Source organism: Zonotrichia albicollis, chromosome 2 (assembly GCF_047830755.1).
Source record: "Zonotrichia albicollis isolate bZonAlb1 chromosome 2, bZonAlb1.hap1, whole genome shotgun sequence".
In the NCBI taxonomy this organism is placed as follows: domain Eukaryota; kingdom Metazoa; phylum Chordata; class Aves; order Passeriformes; family Passerellidae; genus Zonotrichia; species Zonotrichia albicollis.
Window position 1 is genome coordinate 38,071,585 of NC_133820.1, and position 15,838 is coordinate 38,087,422.

General features: G+C 39.4%; 1 protein-coding gene across 1 annotated transcript in view; it reads left to right on the forward strand.

Annotated features, from left to right (window-relative positions):
* SLC22A15 (solute carrier family 22 member 15) overlaps window positions 1-15,838 on the forward strand; it is a 42,585-nt gene that overhangs the window by 16,459 nt on the left and 10,288 nt on the right. The window contains exons 3-11 of the mRNA XM_005486114.4: window positions 736-868; window positions 1,888-2,052; window positions 3,510-3,639; window positions 5,395-5,610; window positions 6,968-7,108; window positions 7,887-7,972; window positions 9,409-9,529; window positions 10,395-10,467; window positions 13,013-13,201. Of these exons, the coding sequence (XP_005486171.3) occupies window positions 736-868; window positions 1,888-2,052; window positions 3,510-3,639; window positions 5,395-5,610; window positions 6,968-7,108; window positions 7,887-7,972; window positions 9,409-9,529; window positions 10,395-10,467; window positions 13,013-13,201 (1,254 nt within the window). The remainder of the gene's footprint in view (window positions 1-735; window positions 869-1,887; window positions 2,053-3,509; window positions 3,640-5,394; window positions 5,611-6,967; window positions 7,109-7,886; window positions 7,973-9,408; window positions 9,530-10,394; window positions 10,468-13,012; window positions 13,202-15,838) is intronic.

Consider the following 15,838-nt stretch of genomic DNA (forward strand, 5'->3'; position numbering starts at 1 on the left):
TAGTAAAAGAAAAGAACAGAAGATGTGGAGTGTTTAGAATACAAAAGAAAATAACTTTTGTACATTGAGAGCATAGCGTATTTTCATTCTGCACTTCTGTGGGGCAAAGAATTTTGTCAGGTTCAACTTGAGACATTAAGTCTCTAAGAATCAAACATTTCAAGATGTATCTGTATTGGAATTGAAGAGAACTAGAAGTGATGAAGTACGCTGTAAAAAAGATGAGTGTGTGCAGAAAACCTGACTAGCCTGCTACCAAAGTATTGCTCAGGGACAAGACAGTTCATAAAGAGAAGCATGTGCAGGAGTATCTTCAGACATAAACCACAACTATTTTTTCAGGATGTGTGTTCTACACACTGCAGTGACACATGTCAATAGGTAGATCTGAATCGGTTTAGGTAAAGAGCTTTATGTAAAAGAAGAAGGAGGAAAGTGGAAGAAAGCTGTGAAAATTAGAGTATTGTGAGGAATCTGTTCTTGATTTCAGAACCAAAGACTGCATTTGGTCTGGGGGAACTGCAATTGTTAGTATCCTGCAAGGAGTTTGGGAGACAGCAGTGGGGACTGGTGATTTACTGAATATGATGCTTAGGAGATTTCTGAAGAGTTTGATCTTCTTTAAAATTTGTAACATCCCCTCCAGCTATTAGCTGTTGGTGAACTGTTCAGATTCTGATTAATTTGCCTTTTTGCTGGTTTGTTGTTTCTGGTTTTTCTTCCCCCTCCATCCAGTGGTTTTTAATTGGCAATGCATCGTACAAAGTCAGTGCTGCCAGTTCTTTCTACTTCAGCGGTGTGTTTGTTGGAGCCATCTCCTTTGGGCAGCTGTCCGATCGCTTCGGGAGGAAGAAAGTCTATCTCACAGGTAACCCCTCAACAGCATGAATGGCATGAAGGTGTCGTGTCCCTGAAGATCAGTGGCAGCAGCCCAGTTTCTGCTGAGAGCTTGATATGCAGCTGAAAATCATGTGCTGTGGCTTTGTTTGTTTTGGCATTCCAATATACTTGTGCCATAGAAGTTGAGATGACAAATCAGTATTTCACTGTTCAGTCACCATTTGGATTTCTGCGAGGTGTTCTAGGTTTGTGAGTCACGCCGTAAAAGGCTTTCACTCGTGCAATGTTGTGCTCATGGGATCTCTACAAGTTGCAATTAGTATGCCTAGTAGTTTTATAACAGCATTCTTACCTGTATAACCTGTTAGGAATTTGTTGCATGTTTTATCCCCTGTCTGCATGATTTAATTTTTATATATTTGTGATCCTCATACTGTTTTGAAGCTCATAAGCTTTCTAACTGTCCCCGGATGAAACAGCATTTAAAACTGCATGTTTTGTGTATGTATAAAGTTGTGTGTCAATGCATGAGCATGTAGAGTTTAAATAAATGTTTTATGCTTTTTGTTTTTCTTTGAAGGAACAGCACTCATTCAAAGCACAAAAAGGTGGGCCTGCTCTCTGTGCAAACCCATCATGTATTGTCCCCTGGCAATGTTTCTCTTCTCTGGTTTCTATACATGGCTCTCTAAAAATGAGTGGGATATTTGGTTATATACTTAACCTGTGGCTTCTGTATTAGGGATAAATTTAAAGCCATCTTTAACAGGAGTCAGACAGTGGTTCTGGCTGTATAAAAAAACTGTTTGCTATGAACTGAATTTAAAGGTTCAAACTGCAAACTGTGTATCAGAAAAGCACTCCTTCTGTGTCCCCTCCTTTTGGATATTGACTCTAGGTATTTAAATTTCTTTCCAAACTTGTGGTGGTGGTGTGTACTGTGATGGCTCAGGACAGATGCCGCTGGGCATCAAGTAAAGATACCAGTAACTGCTTCTGTTTCTTTAGGTACCCTTCTAACATGAAACTTTTGGCTTTGTTTTCCAGGTTTTGCACTTGACATCTTGTTTGCCATTGCAAACGGATTCTCACCCTCATATGAGTTCTTTGCCGTTTCCCGATTCTTGGTAGGGATGATGAATGGTGGGATGTCCCTGGTAGCCTTTGTTCTGCTGAATGAGTGTGTGGGTACAGCCTACTGGGCATTAGCAGGTAAACTGCCTTTATTGTCAGAATTCATAGTTTTCAATCTCACACACCACTTGAGGCACACAAAGCAGTTGCAAATTTAGCTCTGCTTGAGCATATCTGTGATCACAGCCTTTGAACTCTGCTTATTTAATATGAACCTTGGACAAGTAGGGCAGATGACTTGGGGCCATTCAGATCTCTGCATCACTCAAGTTGACAAAGATGCAGCTGAAACCTCTCCCATGAATGTTACTAGCTAAATACTCATCCAAGGTTTGTCACAACTGAGCTCTACTAATCAGAATGTTGGACTCTGCTAAACACAGCCAAGTGTTTGTACACCAGATATAAATTCTTTCCTTCCTGGCAGTTCTTAAAAAGAAATCAGAAGTGTTCTTATGTCATAGGAGGATGAGAAAACTGTTGCTTATATGTTATTTTAAAAAGTTGTACCATGTAGTAATTGCCCTTAGAATTTAGAAGATACAGACCCCCTTAACTGTCTTGATTTGCTAGTGTTGGACCTGTCCTTCAGAAATGAGTATAACCTGTACTGCTACTGATGCCTTGTGAAGGCTGATCTAGAACAGAGGCTAGATGGAGTTAAAGAATAAAGTAGGTGTTTATTAAAAGGCCTCAATAGATGCACCTTGGGCAGTACAAGAACCCAGCCAGCACTACACCCAAGATGAACCAAAATGGTCACAAAAATGGATGATCAGTCACGGGGTCTCTCACTTTTATAAGTTCTGATCCATTTGCATATTGGAGTGCATTGTCCAATTATAGCTTTAGGTTATAAGTCCCATCTTGTTTTTCTCTTTTCAGTCCACTGTTGTTTATGCTCTTGGGCCTGAAATTTGGATCAGTGGTCCTTGGTCCCAAGATAGAAAAAGAATTGTTTGGTCTAGCTATTCTGTGAAGAGAGCTTACCATTCCTTAATGTGGAGTTCAGAACTGCTACACACTAAAGCAATACAGAATCAGAAAAATATGAAAGCTAAAACCTAAGGCATCACTAGAGCTCCAGGGCCTGACTTACAAAACCCAAAAAGTGCTATGCTGAGCCTGTTTTAAAATAGAGTGTCTTATAAATAATGGAAGCTGTAAACGAATGCTGCATATTCCTAAAACTACCAGGTTTTCAATGTTTTTTAGTAATTATTTTACACATAGAAAGTTGCATACTTATGCTGCATACATACACATACTTATATTTGGAATTAGATGACTTCATTTTTCACAAGTCTTTGTTGGGTGTGGAGGATGTAGAAGGGGCTTTTATTGATCTTTGTAATTAGATGTAATACTTCTGCTCTGCATGAATGAAGGCCAGGGTGTTCTTTGGTCAAAGAATTGTAGTTTTGCCTGAATTGCTGAATGAATTTTTACTAGTAAAGAGTTAGTTCTTGTCTGATCCCGTTTGTTGAGATTTACTAGTGTGATGATGTTTTGTTTTGTTTTTACTTGTGTGTTAGGTTCTATTGGTGGCTTGTTCTTTGCTGTTGGAATTGCCCAGTATGCTTTATTAGGGTATTTCGTTCGTTCCTGGAGGACTCTGGCTGTTGTGGTTAATCTGGAAGGAGCAGTCGTCTTTCTCTTCTCTCTGTAAGTTGTTGAAACCGAGTTTCATAAAGAAAGATGTCAAAAAAAAAAAAAATCAGAGTACCCAAGCTATTAAGTCAAGTTGCCTCTCTGGGATGGCATGAAATGATGTAAATAAGGTATTTCTCTCAACTTGTACACATCCCCTCCTCCCCACATGGTATGTGGTTTCTTCAAATAGTGGTGCTGCAATATCTGAGCCTGTAAGTCTACACTGTACTGTGTGTGCAGTATTCCTGTAGATGGGAACAGTCTCTAGGGAGGAAGAGAAGCACGTCCTGTTCTTTAGCTGGTGTGCTGTAGATGACCTAAACTGGTGTGCTACGGGGCACTATGAATACATGATAAAAGATACAGGAATGATTTCGTCTTTACGTGAGAACATGATGCTTCTCCTGTGTTTACACAGAGGAAACAGCATCAAAATTGCTTGCCTGTCCAGTCTTAAAAGTAGCATGCAAAAGAAAAAATGGGCAGCTGCCTTTAATTTTTCAAATATGACCATTTTGGAGATAGTAGGGGATTTGTGAATTTCAACCGTGAAAGCTCTGTGCTCCAGTGTGGTCTTCTTTTCTTATTTGCTTTCTGACATCTAAATCTCAGTAACTAAAAGAGCAAAATTACTTTAGCTGCTGTTTACACTTGAGGTCTTTTTGTTTCCAACCTCTATTTTACTTCAGTAACTCTTTGAATCAAACTTTTGCTCATCAAAAAATCCGCACAACCCTTTCAATGGAAGCATCAGAACTCAGGAAAGGGTTGAGGCTGTTTATGAGGTGAAAGGCAGAGATGACACTTTGGATGTTTCAAAACCTTGTGGTGATAGGCACTTTTAGAAAAAAAATTAACTTTCAGATTGATATGTACAATTTTTTGAAGTGAGTTATGCTGGTGACTCCAGAGCTGTCCTCAGAAGCCTGTCTTTCCTGTAAGAAGAGGGTTTTTTTTTTAATTCCAAATTTCACACTGCCTCCCTGCCGCATTGCTTAAAAATTACTCAATGTAGAAAATACTATCAGATTTTTATCCTGAGGAAGAAAATATGTTCCTTTCTAAGCTCTTTTTTTGGTGAAAACACAAAATCATATTCTTTTAAACTTACAGGAAAAATAAAATTTTTGGTCTGAGGCAAAAATCTTAAAAAGCTTCTGGCCAAAGGCTAAAGTTTAAATTAGTTCTGGAAGCCTCAAAATAATAGAAGATGTGTGTAGTAGATATTGTTGGAGTTACAGACCTGTCAAGTGAAGAGTGCACACAAGGAGCATGACCTTTGCACAGTTTCTGTCTTCTTGTCTACAGGAGAGAATTTGGTAAAAAGCTGAAAACTGGGAAGTGGAAGTTGGTCTTGTGGAAAATGAGAAACGGAACTAGTGGGTCTTACAAAAGCATCTTGTGTTACTTGTAGTAATGTGTGCCTCCTTAATTCTGAATTCTCCAAAGACAGGATCCTAATCGTACTTGTGTGTACATGTGTGTATATATATATATATATATATGTATAAAATCATACTTGTAGTGTCATTCTATGTGTGTATATATGTATGCACTCAGTGTAATTTTTTGGTATCTAAATTATATACGGCTTACATTTCCTTTCAACGTGCTTTGTTTCTTTTTCAGTACATGAATTTTATACCTGAAGGGTTGTTTGAAAACTCTTTATCATACTGAAGTGCATTTCAGCCTTATTCCTTTAGACAAGTCTAGCCTCATGGAGAAGAAAACCCCTAAAGGTGTCTGTGTGTGCCTGTGTTTCAGATTCATTCCCGAGTCCCCCCGCTGGCTCTATTCCCAGGGCCGTCTGAACGAGGCGGAAGATGCCCTCTACCTCATTGCAAAGAGGAACCGCAAGCAGAAATGCACTTTTTCATTAAAACTGCCAGCAGAGAGGAGCTCCAGAGAGGCTGGAAGCTTTCTGGACCTGTTCCGATACAGGATTCTCCTGGGACGCACCTTGATCATGATGTTCACCTGGTACTGGGAATGCTTTGTAGGCCCAGCTGTGCTGCTGCGACCGCTTTAAGTCTTTGAGAGGATGTGGTGCTGGCAATTGCCTCATCCTACAGATTGTTAGGGACACTGTACCTAAAAAGGATCCTTTATAGTATTTAAGTATCTATTAGAGTATTTCCTTAGTACCTTGCTAGCACAAAGCCATTTTTACAGTCCAGTTCTGAGGTGTTTTATCTCTGCATTTCTGTCTTGTGTTTTGAGTCTCAAAATAGTTGAGAACTGCCCCTTCCGTTCTGACCCACAAGGCTGCTGAGATTAGTCACAGTGTCTTCCTTTAGGCCCAGAGCTGTCAGTATCTCTTCTCATGGATTATTTCTTGTTTTGTGTCTAAGGAGCCCATTAGCAGGTGGGTAGCCTACCTTGTCTAATGAGCAGACATTGCAGGCAACAGTTCTTAAGAGAAAGTGCTTGCTGTTGCTGCAGTGAGGAGCAGGAGCCCGTGATGGTCCCTCCAGTTACTAGCAGAAATTCAACTCCAAAAGTCCCTGTTGGTTTTTGGTTTTTTTTTTTTTTTCAGATATCTTGGCAGCTCTGAGGTCTTTTGCTGCTTCTTTATAAAAACCTTATGTGTGACATAGTATGCAGGTCCTTGGGCATGACTGCTCATATAGTTGCTTTTATAGTGCATATATTTGGGAAAGATGTATCAATTAAGAATAAAACAAATGGTTTTGCCAGCATACAGCACTGAGCTGTTTTCATGTTGCTTTTCAAAGTGCTTACTGCAGAATAAATAGTTGATTGTTCTGTTCCTTAAATGAGAATTGCTGATTTGCTGCAGAATGAATTCATGACCAGTTTCTTTCCTCTCTGTAAAGACAACTCCCTTTTACAGGGATTAACATGACAATAGGATTAGAAAAGAAAAGTTAACAGATTTGGAGAATGAATGAATAAAATGGGACTGGGGTGTAGAAATTAAAAAAAGGTTCAAGTGTTGTTTGAACTGCTTGAGAAATTTGGTTTAGACACAATTAGAAAAAGTGTGGATGAAAGTGTAACCTGATAAAAACAAAAGGGATAAGAAGTTAAATAATAAATATAGTCATGATTGTATTTTTACTTTATACTGGTTTATGCATGTTATTCATAAGTGTAGTTTTAAGTTTTACTCAGCAGTAAGTCAGGAATTGGGTCTTTGCTGGGACAAAATGGTTTATTTGCCTAGAAGGCATTATACACTTAAAGGGAAACATTTTAGACCTATCTGCTGAAACACTAGATATAGTTTATATTGTATTGTGCCAGACCAGTGCTTCAATTTGGCAGGCAAAGTGTCAGCTCTGATTTCACTTTTTTTTTCTCCTGTCTTTTGCAGGTTTGTGTGCAGCTTGGTTTACTACGGTCTTACCCTTAATGTGGGTGACTTAGGAGGAAATATTTATGCCAATTTAGCCCTGTCAGGCTTAATAGAAATCCCAGCATACCCAATCTGTATTTACTTGATTAACCAAAAATGGTAAGTATGGAATTTATTAACCTATTCAGGACTTCCTTATAACTTTTCTCAAATATAGATTTTCTGTGTATCACACCTCCTAGCTTGTATCTGTTGTGTGGGCTTTACACTTCGATGTGCAAGTGCCATTGATTTATGTCTGTTTCAAATAGTAGTTTAACTTACTTTCAGTCACACAGCTCACGGTGAGCCGTCCCTGTGGCTTGGGTGGGGTTGATGTAGCTGGGAGGAAGCTGCGCTGCCTGCAGGCTGACACTAGAGAGCGTCCTTCCCACCGCTGCCCCGTGATCCCGTCCTCCTGCTGGGACAGAGCTATCCCGAGATAGAGATAGACAGCTCCGCTCCGCCCGGGCTGTCCTGTGCTCTCCTGCAGTAGCAGTGCCTCTCTGAGCTACTGTGAGAGCAGAGCAGATATTCTGCCTTTTCCTGAACCATGATACACTGAGAGCCATTGTCCAATGCCTCTCAGTTTTTGTAGAATTTCCTCCCAGTCTCTGCCCTGTGTCTCCTGAGGAGGTTTACAAATGTCACACACTGCGGGAAGCAACCCCAAATCCTAGAAATTGCCAGTTGCTGTATAAAGTTGGCACTCATTTTGTTAAGTGTGCAGCAGAAGCTTGTTTAAAAACGGTGTGAGAGGAGGTGTTGGTGGAAGATGGAATTCAGAATTCCCAACTGCAAAGAAAGAGTCAGTGTGAATTCAGAGGATTCATTACTCTGCAACCCACAAACCTAATGCAGAATATAAATATAAACCTTTGTTATCTTTGTGTATCAGGTTTGGTCGGAAGCGAACGTTGAGTGCATTTCTTTTCCTGGGAGGATTGGCCTGTCTTATTGTCATGTTTCTGCCTAAGAAGAGAGGTAAGTAGTTTTTTGTTTCTGGAGTATGTGATAAGAACTGGTAAAAGCAGCATCCTACAGCATAACAATTTGATGGCTGCTGGAAGATTAGGCTCATAACATATGTGAGTCTCAGTGGAGAAGCTCATTTTTCCAATGAGCCAACTCATTAGAAAAAGAACAATAAGAATTAACTTCCTTAAGACCTTAGAGAAAACTTGTTAGTAAGGTTTGGATTTGAATTTTTGCCTTTGGATTCTGCCCTTTACTTCTGTTCACATCAGTTGCTCCTTCACAGTGTTTTTGACATAATGCCAATGAATTATGTTCTTGTGGTATCTCCAATTGCTAGATGACAGGTTAGTGTAAGTAGTACCTGTGCAACTTGGATATAGCTTTCCAAGTGGAAGATCAGTATTAGAAGATGTGAAGAACTGAGTGCTGGAGCAAGTTCCCATCTTTCCCACACTGCTCTGTAATATTCAAAAGTAGTGTGGTTGTGGCAGTAGTAATGTGGCTACACAAGTTACAGCTCAGGAGAGCATTCTGATAAACTTCTGAATTGGGGAGTCTTTAAAAAATGTGAAATTAAGCATCTTTTGTGTGAAGATACACTAATGTTAATTTTCAGATTATGTAGCAATTTTTCTTGTTAAAACCAGATAGATAAATTCACCTTGCTTGTAAGATCTATGGATGTATATTACCTTTCATAAAGTAAGAGAATGTTTCAAATGCTTGAAGAGTGATTCAAGAAATAAAACATCTATGACAGAGTACAGAATTTGCCCTAGATGGCAGTGGGTCTCATAGGTAAAGGTTTTTAAAAGGGATGCAACTTAAGTTTTCAGAATTTTTCCAGTATGGACACTTTGAAATATTCTGCTTTGCCTGGTACCAGTCACCAAGTATTTTTTTCATGTCATTCCAAACATAAGATGTGAAAAGAGAGGACAGAACCATGAGACCCCAGGAAATCAGCTGTGTACTGAACTGCCCAAATCAGGCAAGGGTGAAGTGCTTGGGGAAGTGAAAGGGCTCACTGGCCTGAAGCAAGCACCTGTCTTCACTGGGCATGAGCTCTGATTTGCCTGTTAAAAGCAGATAAGCACTGGCTGTTCTGATAAACTAAGCTGGATGGGAATTTAGTATGGTTCTTCGCAGCATCTTCCTTTCAAAGAATTAATAATAGAAGAATCTTGTCATGCTATAGAAATGACCATGAATACGTCTCTTGTTAAAAAAAAAATGTACTCACTTTTGGAAAAGGTATCTGTTATACTCTTCTTGAACTTTCTGATAGAACTCATTTAGTATTTAATTAGTGGTAGACTGAAAATACTGTTGTACATTCAGCTTTTAGATTCCTTTTCACACCATACTATTGTGTGATTGAAATGCTTGGAGGTGTATTGGAGTGCTCAAAAGCCTTACCAGGGTCACATTTTCTCTCTCAGATACTGGAGTGTTTGCAGTGGTGAACAGTCGCTCTCTGTCCTTGCTGGGAAAACTGACAATCAGTGCTGCTTTTAATATTGTCTACATCTACACATCAGAACTTTATCCCACAGTCATAAGGTAACAGAAGTTAATTTTAAGTCTTCATTTTTCTGGTTCTCTTACATGATAATTTTTATTTCTCTTTTTTTTTTTTTTATTTCTATTAACTATAGTTTTTAATTTGATTTTTTCAGTTACATGTAAGGTTAGATGTAGTTTTACATCTGAAATTTCTTCCCTTGTCATCTTCTCACTCCCTCTTCCATCAGGTTTGCAGTGTGCTCTTCAGACTTACTGTATTTTTATGTAACAGTAAAATAGACCCTTATCTGCTTGGCCTGCTCACAACTCCCCTTCTGCTAATGAGGATAACTGTAGCACTGCAGATATTTCTTTTAATGAGTGCTTTATAAAACCAGACAACTCTGTCATCATACATGCTTAACCAGGAGCATTGAAGATGGCTGGTTAATAAACTTTGTTGAAGTAACTTGATGCTTCTCAGGCTGTGTGTGAGCAGCAGTAGGGGCAGAAGCACCCCCTGCTTCTGCGGGCAGGGAAGACAGGAGCTTCTGCCACAGAGGTGCATATGGTGGTCAGCCACCAGTGAAACCATACTGGCGTGTTTTTCATCAGTGGGTAAATCTGATGATAAGTAGGATTTGAATAAATGGATTCAGCCAGAGTGTTAGACACAGGCCAAATGCATGAACTGAAATCATACTTGTTTTGCCTATGTATGTATGTAAAAATTCTGAATCTAAAGGGGGGTTTTGCTTCATTTTAATCACAAAAAACACATTTCATTCCTGTCTTGAGATGCTTTCAGTTACATTTGACTTTCCTTTGCCAATTAATGTGCTCAGGATAATGACTGATGAATCTTTTTCCTTGCTCAGTAACACTTTTCAAAAGATTAATTCTTTTTGGTTTTTTTTCATAGGAATGTTGGAATGGGTGCCTGCTCCATGTTTTCCCGTGTTGGTGGCATCATTGCGCCTTTTGTCCCTTCATTGGTTTGTCTGAACTTCTGTTACATATATTCTTGTTTTGTGGTTCTGGTGTATCAGAGGCTTGCAGAGATAGGAATGTTTGGGATAAATTTCATTTATAAATTAAGATACATAAATTGCCTGTCTTAACAGTATTATGGTAGGCCAAAAGAATTGCAGTATCTTCTGTGTGATTAGACAGAACCTCAGCATTATTTAATTTAGAATGTATTTTAGCTTTGTAGGAATTTTGGGACCTATCTAGTGGACCTTAAAATATAATTATTTCAAATCACCAAGATGGTGATACCAAATTTTAAACCCTGCACAAGCAATAGCAAAACACCCATGTGGTTAAAAGAACTACTACATCAAAATTAAGCATATGGGCTCTAAATAACTCAAATTTTTGAGAAAAAGTTAATTTTAATGTCAGTACACTTCATTAAATATCCATGGGTTATAAATATCAGCAAAGCAGTTTACCTTTCAGTAAATGAAGGTGATGTGGAGATCTGATACACTGGCAAGGCAAAGAAAGATTCTAAAGAACAAAACATGGGGATGATAGCATTATTTTCCTGTGCTTAGTGTGTTATGTGTATGCAGGAAAAAATGTGCCAGTTTTTCCCAGCTGTTTGCTGAGGCCCCATGGCAATTCCTTTAATGTGACAGATCTCATTTCAGTTAATATTCCTCTCTGCCATTTGCCATTTTACATGTGAGACAGAAGGCTAGCAAAAGGGCAGGTGAGCACAGAGAGCCTTTTAATCTGCAGAATGAAGCACTGGGCAGGTGAGAGTGTGAACACCTCTGGGGAGCAACAGGCAAAGCCAAGAGCGCTGCCAGTCTACCAGGTGGATTTAATAGGCAGCTTTTATGTAGCTGTTGGGACATTCATTATATTGTGTCTGCCAGAGATTTGATACTGCATGAGACCCAAATCTTGGATCATAATGTTTGAAGGGGTTCCATGAAAATGAAAGTAGCTCTGGTTGCATAACAAATGAACCCTGATTTGAGAAAATAATCAGTAATTTTTGTGTTTCACCATTTTTTCTGGTATTTTAAAGAAATTTCAGTGTCTTTTGCCTGGAGATCTCATAATAGTAAAAATAGGAGAAGTTAACTGCTGAGATGAGAGATGAAATGTTGGTCTTTTAATTGATCACAGCCAGTTAGTTTCATGAATTTAGAATTGCTCTCTATGATGTGAGTTTTTGAAACAAACAGCCAAACTCTTTCCCTGTTTTAAAATGAGCCTTCTTTACTGTGAAAACAGGGACAAGCATCAAAAGAGAAGTGTAAACATTGCTTGGACTGTTACAGGTGATGCCAGGAATGCCAAAACTCAGTTGAAGCTAAAACTAGCCAGGAGCATAAGTAGGGATTCTGTCAGCTAAAGAAAAATATGTCTGTGGATGAATGGGAGGGGCTTCCTGTTGGTGGGTGACGTGGAATAAGCTGAAATACTTGTGCTACAGTCTTGATAGACAAAGCTTCTCTCCAAGACTCTGCCTGTCAGCACAGTTGAGGAAGCAGGCCAGCAAACAGTAGGAGGAGCAATAGGTTCAAGAACACTTAGAGCTGAAAGCTTTCTGTTCCATGGGGTAGGATTCCATGAGAATGGTTGTGATAGTGCAGCAAGTGTTTTCATCATCTGTAGTAAACCACTATTGTAGTGAAGGATCACTGGTGCTGTGGGAGGAGAAAGGCTCATCCTGTGTGTGTCTTCAACATCAGAAAGTGGAACCCAGGTGTGACAGGCTGAGCACCTCTAACTCAGTCTGTGGGAGGACTGAGACATGACCTCCCAGAATCTGTCTATAAGCATGTGAAGGCAAGGAAGGTAATTGGGATCAGTGGACATGGATTTATTAAGGACAATTCCTTCTCAGCCAGCTTGATTTGATAGTCAGCCATTTCATCATGGAGGGCAGTATGGATGGGAAAAGGGAGGAGAGCAGGGAAGGCTTTTGAGAGTATCCCACATTGTTAGCATATGTTTATCACAAGTTTTGGCGTCCAAAGAAATTTGGAAAATAGTGTTTTTGAGAGGCTTAATGCAGCCTGGAACAGTTACTTGGAGGGGAAATCTCCATCCTTGGAGATTTTTGGCTGTTTGATTATGTGAAGCAGTGATTGACCTTATCTGATTGAGGCTGTAATTGTGCTTAGACTAGGTGGTTGGCCTAGATGACCACAAGAGATCTCCAAGCAGCATGTTTGTGTTTCTGGGTTATCTATTCCCTTCTACAGAGGAATGTTACATTTGTTTAAAAGTACATAGATTAGAGGCAAGAATTGAGTTCAGATTCAGCAGGTGTTTCTTTTAAAGTTCATTACAAAATCTGTGGGGTTCTAATAGTGTTGACAAGGTACAGTTGGCAATACTGGTAAAAAACCCAACCAACCAAACAAAAAAACCCAGGGCAGAAGGATTGGTGACTTTTGTGCTGAATAGGAACACAAACACTGCCAGAGGGAATGGTTGTAAAGGTTAAATCCTTTAATATGCAATATGAACTACAAGGAACCAATCTGAACCTAACTCTGTTATTTTTTCCAGAAATCTGTTCAGTGGTCTCTGCCTTATATTGTGTTTGGAGCAACTGGTCTGTTGTCTGGGCTCTTAAGCTTGTTGTTGCCAGAGACCTTAAACAGTCCTTTGCTGGAAACTATTTCAGACCTGCAGGTGTGCTCCTACTGGAGGTTGGGTGATGAAGCCATGTCACTGCAAGCCCTAGATGGCTCACAGGTACACTAATTCTTTTCCTGATACTTTTCTGTTGTGTTTATATCAGCTGTCAGCTTGAATCTGCCACTCTAAATAGATTAGGGTAGTGATTCTTGGCCTGTGGAGGATAGGCCCCAAGGAGAAGATAGATAGTGTAGCAGCCCTACCATCATGTCTGAAATGTTTTCTGGAAATGCAGGCTGAAATATAGCTGGATTAATTCATCCCTTCAAGGCCACAAGCTTACAACATTTCCCTTTGGGATAAAGTGATGTCTGTGCGTCTCTAATCTCAAAGACTGATTGCTGCAGTGTGCTTCAGCCAAAGCTGGACACTGAAGCTTGAGAAGCCTTAGATGTTATCAAAACCAGAAGCCTGTTTGTGAAGGGCTGCTCTCAAAGGCAGCGCACTACTTCTGACCTGCTCCAGCTGTTCTGCAGTGCCAGTTAGCAGGTCTGTCCTAGACAGGCTCTGAATGGGTTAAAGCCAGACTAACCTCTGAGATCTCTCCCGCTATTGACTCTGGGAAATGAGATTCATTGAAAACACTGGTACTACAGAACTCCCAGGTATAAGCATAAATAAATGTGGCAGCAGGATGTTTTTCAATGAGGTTTCCTTGAACTGTGATTTTCAGATCACTTTATTTTATTAAACTCCTGGACACCTCTCTGGATGCCTGTATCTTCCACTCACATGGAGGTTTTTTGACATGGTTAATTCTCTGTGAATGAAGTGGGATTAGAAAGAAGTGGCTAGAGAGCTGGGAGTGGATGTTTGAATCTGGGTAAAGTTGTAAAGTTTAAATCCTGGTCCTAAAACTTGAAGTATGGAGGGACTTAAAGAAATAGAATAGGTCATCAGACGACTTGAAGGGAAACTTGTAACAAACAATGTTAGTTGCCCCATCAGACTGAGATGAGACAGGATCATTTTAACACCTTTACTTTCATTTGAATAGTTGTTGGTCAAGCACTCTGACATTCACAGGTAGTTATATTTATTTTCACAGAAATCACATACTTCTAGAATAGGAACATTTGCTTCCTATCAGAAGCTTCAATGCGTTTCCTTGTTTACCAAGTTTAGCTGTAATAGTTCTTGATAGGACAGCACAGTTTAGTGACAAAAGCACCCTTGAAGAAAGGCTGAAAAAGGCAGCCCTGTAACCATTAATTTTATACTTTAGCTACTTTACATGGTTATTTTATAAACATTTTCTACCATACTGGGTAATGTGTTATGGCACCACGTTCTTGCTGACTACACAAATCCATCATATATGTTGACATCAGCTGTTATTTTGGTAATTACACAATTATTACGTCTTAATTGTGCAGATGGTTTAGCAACGAAAGCAGTTTTTGTAAGCAGTGCAGGTGTTCCAGCTTACAGGTGGGAAGCCACATTTTTCATTTATTCTTTAACCAACTGCAGTCATTAGTTGGTTACACTTTGAGGTGACAAGTATTTTCTGTTAGTATTCCCACAAATTGGTTAGCTTATGTCAGTCAGTCCCCTCAAGTTTAAATCTTCTTTGCTTGTCCTTCTGTAGGCTTTTTAAAAATCCCAACCTGAACAGGACCCACAAAAGGGGACATTGTTCTGAATGGTTTTTAGAAAAATTTTGCCCAGGATGGATTAAAATTACTGAATCCAAATGAAAAAGTCATTGGTTCAGGCCTTAACTAATCCTGTAACTTCAGTGAAGTTATATCTGCAGTGCATTAGGGATTTATTTTAAAGCTCACAAAGAAAGTACTGATAAAATGGGAAGCTGTTAAACATTAACCCTAATTGACAAGGCCTTGAGAGGTCTTATGAAGATGTTGTGAGAAAGATTTAGAATTTATTTGGCATACCCTGAATTCCCCCTGTGGAATCCATTGTCCTTTTGTACCATTTTCAAGATAACGTGTTCTGATTGCCCAGAACGGAGGTTTTGTTCCTGTTAACATACATGAATGTGATATTCAAGTTGGGCAGCATCCAGTAATAGCCTGACTTTCCTCAAATAGTTTTAGAAGTCTAGGGAAAAAAAAGCCTAACACGATTCCCTTTACATCTTCTGACAGGTCGTAGTGCTCAAACTGTTTGAAATTCCTTTGCAGTTAACGCACATTGCCGTAGCAAAGCTCCTCTGAAGAGAGATCTAAAGCTACAGATTTTGCTTGCATGGTACTGTCAGTCAGGAGCACTATTTCCATTTCTCTATTTTTCACCCTCTCTCTCACCCTTCTTAGCATATGACTAGGCAGACAGAGGTATTAGGATGGATGCAAGCATATTGGGGAAAAAATCCTAAATAATCAAATGAGATGGAGCTTGTACTAGCAAGAGAACCTTTTTAACTGGAATCGTTTGTGTCAGTTCCATGGAAAAATGCTGCACTGGCCAAATAAAAATCAATTAGCTGTAATAGCTGACTTTATTTTGGGTATGTGGTATAAATTATGTTGTGGAAAGGACTCTGACTGGAGTAGGTATGCCTATAATAGGGATTTTACCTTCTGAACATACAGCATGTTAATGATTTTCCCTTTTCCATAACACTTTCATTAGTATTGCAGGGGAATCTTTTTAATTCAACTTGCGCAGTAAAATGTCCATGCTAGCCAAGGAAAAAGTATGAATTGGGGATGGAGAAGCTTTACCTAA